Consider the following 15570-nt stretch of genomic DNA (forward strand, 5'->3'; position numbering starts at 1 on the left):
CTTAGCGATAGATCGTTACTTAGATCTTATATAAGATTACTACCTATACAACTACGAGGCGGCTAGTATCTTAGTAGCTATTAAACACCTTATATAGTTCCTTAGAACATAGTATAAACTATAGATCAAAGTTCTAGAGTATAACAACGAGTTTACCTAAATAAGCATTATCACCAACTAGGCGTATAAGTAAGGCATTAAAATAGAGCCCTCTACGCCTAATACCCCTACCTAGAATAGTAGTATCAAGCGCTTAGGGGGTATAATTAAAGAGAAGGCTAGAGCAATAGCCAACAGTATATAGTTGCTATAGCAACTGTGGCTAAAGATTACTAGAGTAGCAGTATATCTATATAACAGAATACCTCGTTTAACTATTAAATAGAGAACACTACTAGAGCGCTTTTATAGCTCCCTAGCTACTAGAGACGGCCTTAATATATTAGAGCACAAGCTATACTAAAGCTACTTAAAGGTCTATAGCTATAAGGCGTTTACAATAATAGATACTACGAAGAAGAAGTAAAAGCGCTTAGAGCACCTCTAACTAAAAGTATAGGTTAAGTATCTTGTTAGATACAACTCTTTGAACATCTATCGCATCTAGAACCTATCTATTAACTAGGTGGTTTATATTTATAATATTATCTTTAATAAAAAACAAGTGTTCTCTAGCAACAAGGAGGAAATCGCTTAGAGCCTTGCCTAGGTGGACCTTAAAGAGTTGAAGCACTAGCTTTAAGCTAGGCACGTAGATAATACTAACTATAATAGCGACAACGAACTATTGCCTATAGTAGAAGAAGAAGAAGAGGAGCTTGCTATAGCGATAGGTATACTATCAGAGACTAAACAAGTAGAAGTGATTACTACTACTAAAGAAGCCTTAGATACTATTGTAGTAAAGGGCGATACCTCTAGAACCTTTCCTAAGTTCCTATATCTAACCCTACTACTAATACTACTGGCTATACTTATAGTAGTAGCTTTCGTTAGCTTATTACCTTTATTATCACTACCTTCTTCTAAATAGAGAGAGAGCGCCCTTAGTGCACCCTAAACTAATGCTAAGTATAAGTTTAAACTATAGTAGGCGGCCTTCTATATAGGAACGCTAGGCCTAAAAGCGGAAGCTAGGCGCCTAATTTGGAAGATAACCTACTTAGCTAAATAGAAGAAAGAAGAAAGGAAGCTTATATATAAGAAGGTTACCTAACTAAAGCGAGTAAACAAGCTAAATACTATCTACTAGTTATAGCTACTACTAGAGCTAAAATAGTACTTGGATCTTAAGGGCTATCTACTAGGAGAGCTATTCCTAGAGGCTAAATATAATTACCTATATAGCTATAAGATTAAACAATCCTAAGAGGAGGTTAACTATAACGACGACTAGGTCAAAGGCAACTAGATCCTTAATAGTATATAGGTATATATCTATAAGCTTAATAAGATAGAGTACCTCGTCAAATGTAAAGCGAGACTTATTATTTATAGCGATCAACAATAGAAGACCTTAGTAAAAGAGAACTATATAGCAACACTAGCTATATAATCATTTAAAATAGTCTTTGCAACTATAGTATAGTTCGACCTCGAACTAAAGCAGTTTAATATAATTAATACGTTTATAAATATAGAGATCGATAAGAATGTCTTTATATAGATGCTCTAAGGCTATTAGAGGCCTAGAACAGTATTAAAGCTAAAAAGGGCTCTATATAGCCTATAGTAGTCGCCCCTCCTCTAGCAAAGGGCATTGACCAGTACGCTAGAGAACCTAGGCTTCTAAGTAGTACCTTAGGGACCCTATATTATAACAAACAAAGGTATTATTATCTTCTTCTATATCGATAATATCGTTCTTATATATTGTAAAAGAGACTATAAGTATATAGAAGAACTGATCAATAGCCTAAGAGCCTATTATAAACTTATAAAGGGCGATGACCTATATTAGTTTCTTGGAATAGAGGTCTACTACGATCGAGCAAAGTGCCTAGTATAGCTTAGCTAGATAGTGTATATCAAAGAGATCTACTAGCTTACGTAAAATAAGAAGACTGAGAAAACGCCTATAGATATAAAGGAACTACTCCTATACCTAGAGATCGCAACTAGCGGCTTAATAGGCCTATATCAAAGGAAGATCGGCTCTACCCTATATATAGCTATCAATACTCGGCTAGATATTGCCTTTGCAACGTTATAGCTTATATAGTTCAATTAGAACCCTAGTCTAGAACACTATAAGGTAGCTAATAGAGTGCTATATTACCTCTACGAGATATAGTTCTTAGCGCTCCAACTAAGTAATAGCGATATCCTAATTATAGCTAGTAATACTAGCTTTGCTAACAATAGCCTCGACTAAAAGAGCTTATAAAGATACGCTATTATACTATTTAATAAGCTTATTATATAGTATACTAATAAATAGGATACTATTACTACGTTAACTATAGAGATAGAACTCCTTGCCCTAGTATAGGCGGCTAAAGAAGGTATATTCCTACAACGCCTATTAAAGGAGTTGTCGATCGAACTAGACGACTACTACCTTTCTATTTAATATAATAACCGCTAGACGATCTAGCTAATTATAGCCGAAGTGGCTAACCTATAGACGAAGTTGTAGTATATTGATATCTATAACTATTAGCTACGTTAAAAAGCGTAGAATAAGAGGGTTAAAGTAGAATATATACCCTCTAAGGAAATGCTAATAGATAGCCTAACGAAGGTATTGAACCTAGAGCCTTATAAGAGGTTCGTTGCTAAGTGCAACCTAATCGATATTAAGCACTTAATCGAACTATATACTAACTAGGTATATAAAAAGAAACAACTAGTGGTTAAGCTAGTAGCTATAGCTAAGAAGAAGGTTCGGTTTACAACCTAAGTATATAGAATTAAGAGGGGCTAGCACTTAGAAGGATCTAGGCAATAGAAGGTAGAAGAACATCAACACTATAGAACAACCAAATTAGGAAGATCAATAGGATAGCGATAGCATTAAGATTGCTAAATGCGGTAAATAGGCCAGAGCTATAGCTCGACCTAGGGGGGTATATTAGAACCTAGGCCTCAATACTAGAGGCTTAGCACCTATAGGCTATACTACTGTAATTAGGATCCACTAGGGCTATAGATCTGGATGCCTAGAGTAGCCCTCCTCTATATACACTTTGATCAATACAACGAACAACACCTTCATTGATCACCATCTTTGTGTATCAGGCACTTCTTGATAGCTTCATTGTCTCCATCCTACGTAGTAGCTCTGTCAGGTGGGACCACAGTGTTGATAATCAATCGCCTAGCCACTGGAATATAGCTTCGGGGAGAGTATCGTTCCTCACAGTTATACCGGGATTTAGGGCGCCGCCCAACACGACCGGGACTTGTGAACAATGCTAGGAATGGTCGTGTGAACGATCATCGACTGCTGGCCGGTACAGTATATTGGCGAGTTAGGAAGGTCAGCACTGTGGGTTAGATGAATCACGGCCAACGTGATTTCTCCTAGCAGGTATTTTCGGCGCCCTCAACTCCCACGCCGACGGCCGAATAAGCCCCTTTCCTGTCGCTCCATACTTCGAGCGTTTTCCGCAACTTACACAACGCCAGTGACTCCTCAGCCAATGTGCTCTTAATCTTGCCGTCGTCTCTCTGACCGCGTGGATTTGTTGACTTTCATCGAAAAAGGGGTCATCGAAAAAGGGGTGCTCCTTAACCAAAGGGACAGCAGCTTTTTTTTTTTTTTTTTTTTTTTTTTTTTTTTTTTTTTTTTTTTTTTTTTTGGGACTTGAAGGCGACTCGATGATATTGGGCCGCGGATGTGCGGGATTATTGTTCCGCAGGCCCAGTAGATGGACGAGATGCGGCAAAGCATTCAGCTTCCAGCCTCCATCACCGCAGCAATGCAGCATGTCAACCTGCAGAGCACACCACACTGCTTGAGTGGGGGTCCCAAAGCCCCACATAGTTGCAGCAATTAATTACCTCCCCCTTTCCTGATCAGCAACCCCCCTCCTCACTCCCTCAGGATCCAATGGATCCTTTCTCGGGCTTAAGACGTGTCTGTCAGTCCTCAGGAGCCCCTACGCGGCAACCATGATCCCATGCCTATCCTCGGGTTGTATCCGCTTTGAGCGACCAATCCACTATTAGTGCCGAATTCATAGAGCATGGCCAGTCTCGATGCGAGCGAGGCTCCACAAACCCGGTGCATGCCATAGCCTCTGGTGGAAGAGGGCAAAAGCCAGCGCTGTTGAAAAGCCCGTGGCGCGGAAAAAGGGGCAACATCGTGCAAAGGGGGGCGGGTGCGCGATCGAGCCCCAGTAACCTGTGGCCTATCCCGGCACAGCGTCCACCACCATCTTTCACTCATGCCTTTCCCATCCCGCGGTTTGATGCAGACGGTCCGCACGGGGACTCCCCAAGGTGATTGGGCCATGATATGGCCGCTGCATTTCCATCACTGGAATCACACTCTGGCGAGTCAGCGATTACGAACATGGCCGCAGCAAATTTCGGCACTCAATCCTGATCCTCCCTCAAGAAGCTCGAACTCAAAGTGGTACAAACGGCTTTCAGGACAGTGGCTCAGGTGTGTCTTGGAATGTCTTGAGCTTATGTACGATAATCAGGAAATTTGGGTTTGACTTGTGCTGAGACAAGAATTAGTCCCCCCTTTCTGGAGGTGCCACCACTCCATCACCGACGGAACCACATCCGGTGCATGGTGCTGGGAGCTGAGTGTACACAACAAAAATGGACTTGGCCAGAAATACGGCCCACGCCAGTGACACCCACCATCATGCCTCGATCGTGCCAAATGCGATACATATCACGCACTAATCTGTCGAGTGTGACATCGTTCGGTACCGGAAACGTCCCCCGAGAGGGCTCACTACGGTTTTCAAAATGTGCTAAATATATGAGTGACTCTTGAAGCTTCCCGCATGCAGCCCGTGGACCTTCTTCCACAGCCAGTGTAACGCGACCCACTGCCATCGCTCGTTTTCTCAAAGCTCGCAATCTTCGACCCTGAGCCGGTCTCTGTTGAAGTAAGTCTGGCACTCCTACCACTATGGGCAAGAATTCATCCGCAGAGGGTGCTAAAGGGCCAGCGCGCGTCAGCATTCAAAACAAACAAACCCCATGGCCGACAAGCCCTGCGCCCACTTCTCCAAGCACGGCTGCACCACCATGGTGGCCAAGGACGGCGACCTGTGCGCAAACTGCCAGAAGAACAACTGCTAGGTGACCTGGCGCGGGTGCCCCAGTTCCAGGCTCTCGCAACTGTCACGGCTGGGAGGCCATCTTACACGTCTTGGAAGCAACCGGCGTCGCATTGAAGTCTCGAATTTTGATCTCCGTACTACCTGGCGCACTCCTCCTGGGAAAATAATGAGTTGACTGAGATCTTGGGGTAAAAAATGAATTAATAGGGAGGATAAGTCTCATTTTTGTGTCAAAGGAAGCGCCGGCGGCGAGAGCGAGACGGGGATTTGAGAAGTGTGAGGGAAAGGACGAAACGGGCGCTGTCTAAATAATGGCTCGGTCTGCTAATGACTCTCGAGGGAAGTCCAAAACTCATTTCCTTGTCGCGATAGAGCTTAATATTGCGAGTGAAGGCTGGATGTGGTCTGGTCTTTGGATGTATTTCCTTGCATCAAGTGCGAATGAGTATCCGGATCGAGTTTATATAGGGATAACCGTGGCCAGTTCTTGCCTGTTAGTTTGGCGACTTGAAGATCCGTACGGAATATCCTGGGCGCTTCATTGATCATGAGCCTTTGACACCGCTTCAAGTCGTCATCCCATCTAGTTTCTTCTTCTACTGCCGAATTCCCCAGACCATCAGCAATCCGGCAGGGCCTGGTGTGTGAAGTACAGTTGTGGAAAACTCACAGTCTATCTAGTTAATCAGCGCTTCTGCTCCTCAACTTGGGGTGCTCTATTTTGTCGGCAGCGGGCGCTATCGACGTATTTTATTTGGATGGCATGGCATGACAGCTGGCAAAACTGTAGATGAAAGTGACAAGCAAAATACTTATTCGAGCTAGGTTTTATCTCATGTTTTCTTGTTTACCTATCCTTCCCTGTTCTATCCTCCCTGCTGCAGCAAATCCTTTCCACGAAGCACTTCCCTCCTATGTTATTTTACATCTCCTGTACGCTCCTCGTACTGGCAATCTTTGCCACGATAGCCAAAGCATCCTTTGTGCTCCTCGAGCGACAAAGGATTGTTAGCTCTTGTTCCTCGACCCTTCTCCTCGAGCAAGGAGAAATTGCAGCAGCGAGAAGAGATACAGGAGAGCTTTCATTGCAATCAATGTGGCGGACCATCACTGGTTCCATCATTTGCCCAACCGACAACCTAATCGCCATGACGTATCCCCAAGAGAACGAGGCGTCCCAGTTACGCCAGGAGAGCTCAATATATACCCTTTCCCAGAACACTCAGGCAAGTCTGACCGCGTCCCTCTTCCCACGCGGCGCCGCGTCGGGGCTTTCGAGGTCTACTGTCCCAGCACCCCGTGCGCGCTGTGTTTCTCCCCAGAGATCCGCGGGCATCCTCGTCAACCCACAGCCCTTTCGACCTCTCTGGGAGTTGATGTAAACACTCCACTTTCTCTCATCCGGGGTTCGATACTAGTCGACATTCTAACCATGCGATTGTCCACAGAGCCCAATTGGCTTGAATGACCACACTCATGCCACACGACCATGGCTCAGACAAACACACAACCCGAACAGCCCCATTCAGCGTCTGCCAGTTCTCGACAGTATTCCGAATGTCGACAATCCCCATATCCAACAGTATGGCCCGGCTAACATCGGGTCCTGTCATCCTTTTTCCGACTCTCATCCGGTTGCTAGAGCCCAGCTACAGCAATACCGCGCCGCCTTCAGACCCAGCGAGATGCTCAACCCCTACGTCAGGGCGTACAAGGAAAACCCGACTCCCGAGGAGGTTGTTAGACGAATTGCTGCGGGCGTCTCCCCAAATTACCAGGGCGACTACACCTTGGCCCGCAACCGTCCCGCCAACATCCCGCAACACGAGAACTGCTCAGTCTTCATCACCGGGTTACCGCCCAATGTCACCACTCATCAACTCCTTGCAGCGATTCGAGATACAGGGCGCGTTTGGGCGAGCGTAGTGTATCCTCCGACTTGGGAACACGGTCCCTCGGCGGCGAAGGTCACTTTTTTTTCGCTGCTGCCGCCGCGCAAACCTTCCTCAAGCGGTCCAATAGCGCCGAACAACCGAGCTTCATCGTCGGCAATCGCCGGGTCTGTGTGCGCCCGGATCGGAATCGCGTGGCCGCCCCGAGCGCCCCAGCGGATCACACGCGCGTGCTGAGCATCGCTGGCCCGAAGGACTTGGTGAATACGGCGAACCTATCGGCTCTCTTCTCGGCCGCGTTCGTTTACGAGACTGACGACGTGATCGCCCTCGTCACAGGCAAAGTCATCAACGTCTTGGAGTGGCGCTTTGGCAGCTACCGCTGCCAGGCGGAGTGGGCGTGTCGGATGCTGCGCAGCGACGCCGCTTTCAGACAGGCCGGGGTCCGCGTCAAGTTCGAGCGCGACCCATGCGACCGTTCGGCACTGTACCAGTTGACTTCCACACGCTACTACCCTCCTTAGCTGGCCCTACCGACAACCTCGACCCTCACGCCCTTCGAGTCCAACCTCGGCGTCGCAACATGGTAGTCATGCAAGAACGCCACGTCGTCCGCCGTCGTGTCCACCAAGCGCATGTCCCAGCGCGCCATGGCCGCCACCGCCGCCGCCATCTCCGCGTTGGCCAGGTGCATCCCGATGCACATCCGCGGCCCCCTCATGAAGGCCAGCATGTACCTGCGGCGCGCGGCGCCCGCGGGGCCGAGCCAGCGCGCCGGCTCGAACCGCCACGGATCCGGGAAGAGGGCCTCGTTGGTGTGCACCAGCAGCGTGGAGGTGCTGAGCGGCGTGCCGGGCGGGAAGGTGAAGGTTTTCGAGCCGGAGTGGTAGACGATGGGCTCGTCGGGCGCGACGCGCGGGTTCCGCCCCGTCAGGCCGAAGCTGAGGCGGTGCGCCTCCTGGATGACGCCGTTGAGGTAGGGCAGCTGGTCGGGCGGGGTGGTGGTGGGCAGGTCGCGATCGGCGAGCTCTGCGCGCAGCTTGGCCATGGCGGGCGGGTTGGCGAGGAGGTGGCAGTGCGCCAGGGTGAGGGATTTGGCGGTCGATTCGGTGCCGGCCATGACGAGCAGCGTGGCTTCGTCTTCGAGTCGGTGCGGCGCCTTCTCGGGCGGTGGGAGGATTGGGCTGTCGCGTAGCGCGGTGAAGATGGTCGGGTCGGAGCGGCTGCTGCTGCTTCGGCCGTCATGTTTGTGCGCGAGGATGTCGCGGATTTCCCTGCGGATCCCTATGCGGAACTGGATCATGTCGCGCACGCCGGGCGGAGTGAAGCGCGCCCCAATGCTAGGGGGCAGCTTCCGCAGCAGGTCGCGCACCCAAGGGAAGTGAAGGTTAAACTTCACGCTGCGCAGTACGCCGGAGACGTTTTCGCGCTGCGTGTGCGCCAGTGCCGGGTCTGCCAGCAGATCTTGGCCATGGCCAAAGCAGTATTCACGGACCACGCTACCACACGGCATCGTCAACATACAGCAAAACAGAAGGGGTCAAAGAACGGATCACTCACTCGTTCGCAAGCCCAAAGTACAGATCTGAAAGGTTGAGCACAGCTCCACTCTCTCGGGCCTGCGCAAAGTGACGCTCCAGTTGGCCGACCTTGCTCCTGAGGCGCGGGGCCAGCCTGGCAACGTTCTGTTTCGAAAAGAAAGGGTTCAACGCTTCGCGGCGCCGCCTGTGGAGATCGTGCGAGACTGCGCCGCCGACCGAAGTGTTGATGCCGAGGCCCTTCACCTTGTTGAGGTCCTTGTCCCGCTTGTGGCCGGGGCCGGGGGCATAGATGGTGTCGAGGAATTCCGGGTCGGAGATTGACACCTCCGAGGGGGTGATTCGGACCACGGGCCCTGCATGAGGGAAGAATGAGTGGCTGGCCGGATCTTGGCTGGCCCGCGTTCCGATCGAACTCACCGTATTGCTCATGCAGCTGCTTGATCTTGAAAACGTATTGCCCGGGCTTGGCGACGTCGAAGTAGCACTCGTACCACGACGTGAGAGCCGCCAGGCTTGGCCCGGGAATGCCGGCGAGTGGGCTCAGAAACAGGCGGTAGATGGCCTTGAGCAGCACGAGGGACAGGACCAAGCACAGCACCCCAGCGCCGAGCCCGCCCGGCCACATCACGACAGACAGGCCCATCGCACGGGGTAGAAGGCGGCAAGGAGCCCAAGAGTAGCGGAACTTGGGATTTGACCGAGAAACAATCGACAAAAACTGAATGCTACCGCCTTCGTCTTTACAGTGGCGTACAGTCTGGTCTCAGATCTCGATGTTGTCGGGGGAAACACGGCACGATTACCGTGTGCGGTCCTCCGGCGCCTCCGGATGTACAGTACACTACCGAAAGTACCTCTGAACGCGCATACATGACGTATTCCGTACCGAGTAGGCTGTTGCGACAGCCAGTTGCGATCCTTGTCTTGGAGAAGGAGCTGGAGGATTGAGCTGATCCGGCCCCCACAGGCACACAACGAGACCAACATCAACCGGCCCAATAACATTCTGCTTCATCGCGAGCCAGCGACCAAGAAGGGAAGGTCGGGTGACATAGCAACGCTTCTTTGCATCTCACTCAACGACCCCCTGCGCCCCCGATCCCAGATCCTGCATCCCCACGGCCGTCTCCTGCGCCAATCCTTCTCGGTCGAAAGCGAGAGGTAATCGCCTGGATGCGACGGCACACCGTTCGACGCCGAATCGGCCCCCGCGACCTCCGCGTAGGCCGCCGCTGCCTGCCGCAGCCCGCTGCTCCCCGCAGGCTCGGCCAGTCACTCCAGAGAGAAGACCCGTGGACTCGACGCACGGTGCGCACCATCTCCTCGAGCGAGAGCCGGCTCACCAGCGGCCAGATGGTTGGCAGGCACGTCGCCACGCCCGAGACGCCCATCTCGCCCATGGACCAGTAAATCTCGGTCGTCGGAGGGCTGATGCCGTCCGCGTTCTGGCACGGGTCTGGGCAAACAAGTTGCATCCCCGCCATCGGGCCGCACCGTCAGAAACCAGTAGCGAGACGACGAGCCCAATGAATCCACTGATCCGCGGAAGAGGAATAACCCGCGGAAGAGGGATAACCTCAGTTCGACCTGATTTATAAGCACTTGACTCCGGCCAAGTGGTTGTTTTGAGCACACAGCGAGCATTTTCGAGAGCGTGTGAGATAGATGGGTTCTTCTTTCATCAGCCGCCGATGTACCAGGGGGGAGGCATGTCAACACTCTGAGTCTACCGGCATGTGACCCTGCTCGAAGTGAAGCGGACGGAAAATCTACAGCCTCCACAGAGACCAGGGATGGGACAGCCGTACCCAGAAGACTGGGCTCACGGGACAGGCCCTGTCCAGCGATCCTGGCCGAGCTACAGGGCCAATTCGCTCCAGCAGCAAGATCCTTGCGGGTGGAGGTTAATCCTCAGTGTTGACATGCTCGCAACATCACTCTGCCAGGGACCATTCACTTGCATTCAAATAGCCGGTGATTAACCTTGGCCATTCTCCCTAACAGCATATCGGACCATAAGCATCGTTGAGGAGACACCTGCACTAGTCTCGTCGAAGTCAGTGGACGTAACTCTGTACATGGATGCTAATGACTATTATGGTCCGGTTTCAACTTTCAAGTCTTTTGTATAGCAAATGAACAACTGAGGCGAGTTGTGGGAGAGGAGGGCAAAGCGTCCAGTCCACTTGTCTGTTTCGCTCCCTGATGATATAGTACTGCCCACAAGAGAGGGTGAATATTATTACGGTGTATTTGTAGGATTATGCAAGCTTCTGCTGCAGCGGCCTGTGCCCTGCTTACACCACCCCTCCCAACGTGCATGAGGCCGAGTTCGTAATCCCTCGAACCAACGAACACACACGGATATAAGTGGGCTTATGCCCAACTGTTGTTCTCCCCTCAGGCTACAGAAGGCATTTCGTCATCTCCTGTCCAGTGTGCTTACCGTCCATCTATACCATCAACTCCATCACCCGAATTTCCCCAATCGCCATCATGGACAAAAGCGGAGCCGCTGCCGTCGACTACCGCGGCCTCGGCAAGGACGTATTCGAGTTCTTCACGCACCGCACAGCCTTCAACAGCGCCGCGTATCTCCTCCCCACCATCGAGTCCATGAAGAAGGAGAACCCGCGGCTGAGGCTTCTCGACGTCGGCGCAGGCGTGGGTTCCGTGTCGGCCACGCTGGCGGAGGTCCTCGGGCCGGACGGGCACGTGGTCTGCACCGACCTGGCCCCGAGCGTGCTGCCGCAGGCCCAGGCGCTCGCCGAGTCCCGCGGCGTGACCAACATCTCGTTCCAGACGGCCGATGTGCACGCGCTGCCGTTCGAGGACGGCGAGTTTGATATTGTCCACTGCCACCAGCTGTTCGGCCACATCAGGGACCCCGTCGCCGCCCTCCGGGAGATGCTGCGGGTCACCAAGCCCGGCGGGGTGATGGCTGCGCGCGAGGGCGATAAGGAAACTGAGATCATTTGGCCGCCGCTGCCGGGGGTGCTGAAATGGCACGAGTATGCAAGATCTCTGATTTGTTTACAGCATCTCTGGCTGGTGCCTGGCTATCGGATCCCTGACGTCGAGCTGCTAGGTTTGATTCAAACGTGGCCAAGGCACATGGTGGCACCCTGACTGCCGGTCGACAGCTCCTTGCTTGGGCTCTTGAAGGCGGGGCCAAGCGCGACCAGATTACGGTCAGCTACGGCACCTGGTTGACCTCGGAAGAGGCAACCAAGGCTGTATACGGTGTGTAGCGGCCGCCGTTGCATCTTTCGGTCTCGATGAGAACGCTGACCATGTGCCTTTCCAGCACGGGGTATCTCCAAGGTCTTGACGGGTCCGACCCGGCAAAATGCACTCAAGTTTGGTCTCTCGGAGGAAGATATTGATGAGATCTGCAGAGACACGCTGGCATGGGCCGACAGGGAAGATGCGACATGGCTCATGCTGCAGACGGAGATCATCATTCGGAAATAACTATGAAGGAGACTCGCGGCTAGTGAGGCTCATAATATACCAATGGTCACGCAAAGGCGTAGAGCAGCGAGGGCTCGTCGAAACGTCTATAGCCAGGCGCATGTGTCGCAGGGTTCGGTATCCTACCCGTTACATGTCCTACTCTTTACAATGGTCCCGCAGCGTTGATAGCAACATCGATCACATACTAACCTAACCTCTTGGCCGTTTGGGAGACTATCTGCGGTGTCTGGATGTGGCATGTAATATCGCGTTCGCTTTCGCCGTGGCGCATCGCGGTTGGCGTGTGTTGCCGTCCCACACGTAGAAGATGCAGGCTGGTTCCATATCACGGCGATCCCCCTCCTTCCGTCATCATCAGCTTACTGTGCACTTTAATATGCTGCTGACGCGTTGGGGGCCAAGGAGCGGATACGTGCTCGCAGGTCCTGTTCGCGGGGTGCATGTCCTATGGAACGGGTAAGCGGCGCCGAATCTGCAAGTCCACGTCGCAATACATGACCTAGGATTCTGCTTCCGTTCTACACATGCACTGTAGTGTAAATACACGATCGACGGGGGTGGCAGGCCAGTCCTCCTAACTAGCGGGCGCAGTACACTAGTGTAAGGAAGACGTCCTACCCAGGCAGTTAATTACTTGGAACGCTAGGTTCGTGAAGCTGGTACTGAAGTGACATACAAACTACTAAGACGGGAGCTTCCACTTCCTTCCTCGCAGGCAAAGCCGCCAGCATGGTTCGTTTGGTAGCGAACACCACACCAGCTAGGTAAGGTAGCCAGGTAGCCATCAACCCCTGGGCCCACTCTCCTCACCGGATGCGCTTCCATCGGACGATCATGTCACGGTCGGGGGGCAGAGACCCAATGCCCGAGAACCGCTGGTCGCTCTCGGCCGGCCTGTCAGACGGCGAACCATCCGGATTCGTCCACCTCACGAATTCCATCTCGAACCGGTCCACCAGGATCGCCACCATGGTGAAGATCTCGTTCTTGGCAAAGTGTCGTCCGGGGCACATGGGGACGCCACCGCCTGCGTAACCACCCCCTTGATGTTAGAGACTACATATCGACCTTGTGTGTGAGAGAGAGAGTGGGGGAGAAGACCGCGCGCGCAGCAACGACCTACCAAAGGGGAAGAAACACGCCGGGCTGGCCGCCATGGCGAACTCGCGGCGCTTGCGCAGCGTACCTGTTTCCGGATCCCGTTCCTCGACGTACTTTATGTGCCGCTCAGGCCAGAACTGGTCCGCGGGGTGCTCCGGCGATCCCCAGGTGGCCTCGTCGGTCTGGGCGATGCGCGAGTACGCGTGCACGAGGGCGCCCCGCGGCACGTCGACGCCGTTGATGGTCATCGGCCTGTCCGCGACGCGCATGATCACCATGCTCACCCGCAGCCGCAGGATCTCGGTGAAGAGCGACTGCAGCAGCGGCAGGGCGGCGACTTTCTGCGTGTCGAGCGTGCGCGCGCCGGTGAGAGGGTCCGTCACGAAGGCGTCGGCTACTTCTGCGCGCACGGCGCTCAGGAGCTGCGGGTCTTTGTTCAGCTCCATCAGCATCCAGCTGACTACCGGGATGGTGTTGGAGTTTTGGCTGTGATGGAAGCGTCATGCGATTTTCGCGTCAGCGGTGGGAGGGGAGAGAGACCGGACCAAGGACCATTGTTGCGGAGAGGGGAACCACGTACCCGAACACAAGTGTTCCCAATGCGCCGGCGACGGATTTGCGCTGGAATCCGGCGTCGGTAAGCCATTTGGTGAGCTCGCGCGTGATGCGGGTCCCAAAGTGTGGCTCCCACTGCGCATCCACGTCCGGTCCGTTCCAGTCAAAGTCCTTCAGCCCGGCTTCCACGTACTTCTCGATCCGGTCCAGGAAGCGGTCCGAAGCCCGGAACGGCTGCGGGTACATCCACCTGGGGAACCCGTACACCAGGACGGAGGCATAGGAGTCGAAGTACCAAAAGGCGTCGAGGAAGTCGGGATTCAGTTCCAGGATCTTGGGCCCAAACAGCGTCGTGATCGCGCACCGAGTGAAGTCTCGCCGGGTCAGTTCGTCGATGCTCAGGGTGGTCCACTGGCCGAGGGGAAATTTCTCCACGACGTCGCGGGAGAACTGCCTCGCGAACTCATCGACAATGGGCTTGATGTGGTGCTTCCGGCTCAGGAAATCGTACAGCACGTGGTACTTCGTCGCCCAGTACCGCTGCTGGGGCGGGACGTGCTCGGTGCCGGGCAGCGGCGTCTCCTTGTGACCGGACTTGTCGTTCGCAAAGCGCTGGATCTCTTCGCGTGTCATCCTCCAGAGCTTGGGGAAGCCTATCTGCAGCATGATACCGTTGTATGTCAAGTCACGCGAGGCAAAGATGGCTTGGTAGTGCTTTGGACCGCCAAAGAGATAGACCGGCGTCGTGCCCATCCAGAACCTGACCACCGGGGAGCGCTCGAGCGCCTTCCTGTATGCACCCAAAGCTTGGTTAGGGGGTGCAACGGGGAGAATCAGAACAGTCGCGCGTCGCTCCTTACGTTGCTCGTTTCATGAATTTCTCGTTGTTGAACACGAACTGGACGGTATTAAACACAAACGGGATGGGATCATGGAGGCTTGGTGGCGTCGGCCCGCTGGCAGTGTTGCGCCGGGAAGTGAAGTGAACGAAAGCTACCAAGGCGAAAACAAGAGCAGACAAAAGGGCAGCCCCTGAAGAAACGGCTTTGTGTTCCATGGCTTCTCATGGATCTCGCTGGCCTTGCCGCTGCAGATCAGAGTTGCGTTTGGGTGTTGCCGGAGACTTCGGCTCGCAGATGTTGGGCGACCTCAGACTTATACGCCAGGGAAGACCTGCGCCGTCCTCTTGTTGGCCCCTCTCCGCCTGAACCCGGGAGACGTGCATGCGTCTAACGGTAGCTGTTGGTTGTTTGCCGGGGATAACGGAATTCACGTCTGATTGGTTTTCCGTGTCAGGACATGCCACTCGTTTGGATTGCCAAGCAGGTTGCAGCATACAGGGATGGTATCAATGGATTCCGTAGAGCGTTCGGCAACTTTGCCATTTGTAAGCACCTGCTGCAGTTTTGGGGGCGGACTCTCCCGAGTCCGTGGACATGGAGAGGCGTGTCCAGTTCAACGACAGTCTCTAGTTCTACATGTTCATGCGCCCGAGTATTCGAGACCCCCTTGGCGTGCCATGACGAATGGAAAGGCAACAGCCAGCACACCGTTACCTATCAAACGACCTCGACGGTTTGTCGAAGGTCCACCGTCTGCGTAATCCTCGCCCCGATGTTTCTTCTCCCTTGAGGACTTCTGGCCGATCGCTCTGATGTTCCCGCGTCCGCTGCGCGCACTGTCGCAGTTGCCGCTGCCTGCCGAGCGGAATCTGGATCTCAGGGACCATAGAGGTCACTTGCCCCGCTGGTCTTT

General features: G+C 53.0%; 3 protein-coding genes across 3 annotated transcripts; 1 reads left to right on the top strand and 2 right to left on the bottom strand.

Moving 5' to 3' along the window:
* Positions 1-7161: 7161 nt before the first annotated feature.
* Positions 7162-9307, bottom strand: THITE_2153770 (uncharacterized protein; the record flags this gene model as incomplete). The annotated part of the gene is made up of 3 exons (XM_003651220.1): positions 7162-8640; positions 8702-9035; positions 9100-9307. 3 exons carry the CDS (start codon positions 9305-9307, stop codon positions 7662-7664), a joined length of 1521 nt encoding a protein of 506 aa, XP_003651268.1. The 3' UTR covers positions 7162-7661.
* Positions 9308-11178: 1871 nt separating this feature from the next.
* Positions 11179-12156, top strand: THITE_2048890 (uncharacterized protein; the record flags this gene model as incomplete). The annotated part of the gene is made up of 3 exons (XM_003651221.1): positions 11179-11693; positions 11771-11925; positions 11990-12156. The coding sequence occupies 3 exons, from the start codon at positions 11179-11181 to the stop codon at positions 12154-12156; spliced, it is 837 nt and encodes a 278-aa protein (XP_003651269.1).
* An 809-nt stretch (positions 12157-12965) lies between these two features.
* Positions 12966-14872, bottom strand: THITE_2049026 (uncharacterized protein; the record flags this gene model as incomplete). The annotated part of the gene is made up of 4 exons (XM_003651222.1): positions 12966-13186; positions 13283-13746; positions 13841-14605; positions 14676-14872. The coding sequence occupies 4 exons, from the start codon at positions 14870-14872 to the stop codon at positions 12966-12968; spliced, it is 1647 nt and encodes a 548-aa protein (XP_003651270.1).
* Between the last annotated feature and the right edge of the window lie 698 nt (positions 14873-15570).

Source organism: Thermothielavioides terrestris, chromosome 2, assembly GCF_000226115.1.
Source record: "Thermothielavioides terrestris NRRL 8126 chromosome 2, complete sequence".
NCBI lineage: Eukaryota > Fungi > Ascomycota > Sordariomycetes > Sordariales > Chaetomiaceae > Thermothielavioides > Thermothielavioides terrestris.